The 3213-nt window shown below is 56.7% G+C and overlaps 1 protein-coding gene across 1 annotated transcript; it reads right to left on the bottom strand.

The window, feature by feature from the left end:
- Positions 1-297: 297 nt before the first annotated feature.
- Positions 298-2879, bottom strand: FPRO_07278 (uncharacterized protein; the record flags this gene model as incomplete). The annotated part of the gene is made up of 2 exons (XM_031218549.1): positions 298-389; positions 449-2879. 2 exons carry the CDS (start codon positions 2877-2879, stop codon positions 298-300), a joined length of 2523 nt encoding a protein of 840 aa, XP_031084396.1.
- Positions 2880-3213: the final 334 nt, after the last annotated feature.

The raw sequence follows: 3213 nt of genomic DNA, 5'->3' as shown, positions 1-3213 counted from the left end.
TTGACCCAGCGGAGAAAGGCCTTGGCTGTCTTCTCCTTTGATGCTGTCTGCAGTGGTGGCATCTCTTCTTGTTGGAAGCGTTTCTGGAGGAGCTTAGGACGCCTGCACGAGACAAGAAGCTCATCTGTGCGTCGGAGTCGTGTTCTAAAGCTATTTTCTGCCTGTTGATACCTTCGCTTTATGAGATCGTGGTAGGTAGGTTGACGGGTTGGCAACGTTCTCCGCACAAGAGGATGAGCGTCGTCAAGTGATTTGAGCCGCGCGGAGAATCTCCATCGCCGTTTTTCCAAGAGTTGATCAACTGGCGGTATGCCGCTCTCGTGGTGGAGGATGGTGATGGGCGTCGTTTTCCAGATGGGCAGTATGGCTCTCATGGACTGGTGTAAGGCCTTGTTCATTCTTTGTATGAGATGTTGATTGCTCGATGGCGTGTCTCTATTAGGCTGACTCCATCGCGGTCTGGTGGTGCCCGGGTACCAGGCTTCAGATCCATGCAATAGTACCGGCTCGACACAAGCCATGACGGCACTTCGCACGGCGCTTGGGAGAGGGCCGTGTATCGTGTTGGCGAGACCCCGTAGATGATAGGCGACGGCATGCGCCTTGGCCGCCCACTTTTCGACGTGAACGCGGAACGATAGCCTGCTGTCAAGCCAGATGCCGAGCCAGCGTATGGCTGGCTCGGGGTGCTTCTCGACATCGCCGTGGCGTATAGCCGGCGTGGTCCTGAGTTTGCTGCGAGAGAAGTGCATGACTTCGGTCTTTTTCGGGTCAAACGAAACGCCATTTGCTGCACCCCATCGAACCATCTCGCCGATGGAGCTGGAGGCCGTTGCAGTGGTTTCATCTATTGTGTCGCCTATAGAAAGGATAGCCGTGTCGTCTGCGTAGCCGAAGCGGCCCTGAGGGTTGCCTAGTCGGTGGATTGGCTCAGTGTAGAGCAGGAAGAGGATGGGCGATACTGGTGAGCCTTGAGGCAGTCCACACTGGAGAGGAGCGAAGGGCGTGAGGGTGTCTTGATACCTCACGCGGGCTGAACGATCCTTCATGAAGGACTCAGCCCATCTGACGAGATGGTCGGGCCAGCCCTGTTCACGGAGACGCAAGACTAGTCTCTTGCGCATGACGGTGTCGAAGGCACCTTGGATATCCATCGTGACCAGGGTGGCCACCTTCTTGCGTGCAAATGCTTCTTCGATATCGTGGATCAAGGCGGTCACCAGGTCTGTTGCCGACCTTTTGGGGAGAGCGCCCGCCTGTTGTGGATGAAGGACGCCATAGTGAACAGCTGCCCACGCCAAGCGGCGAGCGATCAATCTTTCCAGCCCCTTTCCGAGACAGGAGAGCAAGGAGATGGGTCGCCATGCCCCTGGCTTTGTGAGGTCTCGTCGTCCCGGCTTCGCGATCATGACCACCTCCGCCTGCTTGAATGGTTCCGGGTGATGACCCAAGGAGAGGCACCTTTCGAACAAACGACGGATATGCGTCCCGACGATGTGCCACACGGCTTTGAGAAGATTGACGGTGATGCTATCCGCCCCAGGGGAAGTATTGCCTGTATGGATAGTCGCATGCTGTGCCTCGTCTAGGGAGACTTCGGGTGAGAATGTGATCGATCGAGGAGGAGAGACTGGTGTCCAGGGGTCTCCAATATCGTCATCAGAAGTTCGGCGTTCCAGTAACGCTCCCCGAAGTGCGCTCGCCTTGTCCATCTGAGTTTCGTATACAGCGTCGTCGACCTGCAGGGGAGGCGGCTGGAAGGGCCCCGGAGATTTCAGCCACCGGACGGTCTTGAAGACAGCACTGCTGCTGGAGAAGCTATCGATGAGTTCCCGCCAGTACTTTCGTTTTGCTCGGCGGACCACGCGATGAAAGTCTCTCTTGGCGATCTGAACATCCTGATTGAAGCTGAGGGGGTGCCTCCTTCTGATGGCCCGGAATGCAGCCGCGGCACAGGCGCACTCTTCTGTCCACCATGGAGCTGGGCAGCCACCTTTCCGTGAGGGCCGACCCACTGCCTTCGCTGCTGATGTTAGCAGATTTACAAGTGAAGACGCAAGATTGTCCAGCTCCGCGGGCGTTGAATCTCTGAGGGGGATCTCTGTGGCTCCAAGCTCTACGATCTCGACGAATCGTTTAAGCTCATCTTCTGTCGTCACTCGAATCTTGCCCGGCTGTAGTGGAGCGGGCTTTATGTTGGGGAGAGTCAAGCTGAGGGTGAAGTGGTCGGAGCTAGTGGCGAGATGGTCCTCAACAGTGGCTTCAGCAAGTGGGATGTTGGCAAAAGCGAGATCGATTGTGTTGCCGTGTGGGTTTGTTGGGATATCTAACGTGTTAAGCAGGTCGATGTCATTCTCTGATGCCCAACCGGCAATCTCTTGGCCGCGGTCCGTAGTCTGCCCTGTCTGCCAGCTTCGATGTCTAGCATTGAAATCGCCAGCGACGAGGCAGCGTTCCGGGACAGGCCATCGAAGCAGCGTGTCAAGGGCATCCCTTTCGTCGTTCTGGCGGTAGAAGTTGACTACAGTCACGCCATTGATTGTGATCCAGAGAATATCGCGAGTCTGGAACGGTCGTATCTGGTCAGCGAGAAGCCTTGGGTCTCGTCGGACATATGTCATCACTCTAGGTCGAGTATCGTTACTGTCCCAGGACTCTACTGGCGTGAACGTGTCGTAAGCAGGATGGGTCTTCGTCAGGCAGCGCGTTTTCGTATGGGCTGTCCACGGCTCCTGCAGGAGCACGATGTCATATCGTTCCGAGTCAGCCAGTGCCAGAGCGCAGTCGTGAGCCGGAGGGATCTTGCCGACATTGGCCTGGAAGACCTTGAGCGGCTTCCTGTCGTTCTTTCGTGTCTGCGAATATCTATTCCTGGTCATGAGGACGAGTAATGAGTACAATTCGACGCTTTCGTGGCGAGCCTGGTCTAGGATGCTCGGGCTCCTCCATTTCATAACCCGCCCTGGGGGCGGTGGCCACCATGATGCACGAAGGTGCTCGTGACGCGGCCGGGCTCGAGTCTCGAGCGTCTGGACGTTCGTCTGCTGGGGTATCGTCCCTCAGCAGCTCGGTCGTGTCTTGTCGGATTTCTATGTGGGATTCTGGTTGTGAATCCAAGTGACGTTGTCGGTACGTCTCAGCGCCCACTATTCTGATGTGTTCCCGTTGTTCTTTGCTGAGCCGGCGGAGGACGCCACGCACTTTCTTCGGCCG

The sequence above is a fragment of the Fusarium proliferatum genome, assembly GCF_900067095.1.
Source record: "Fusarium proliferatum ET1 genome assembly, contig: FPRO_scaffold007, whole genome shotgun sequence".
NCBI classification, from domain to species: Eukaryota; Fungi; Ascomycota; class Sordariomycetes; order Hypocreales; family Nectriaceae; genus Fusarium; species Fusarium proliferatum.
The sequence above is the reverse complement of the archived record's forward strand: the minus strand, read 5'-3'. Positions and strand labels throughout refer to the sequence as shown.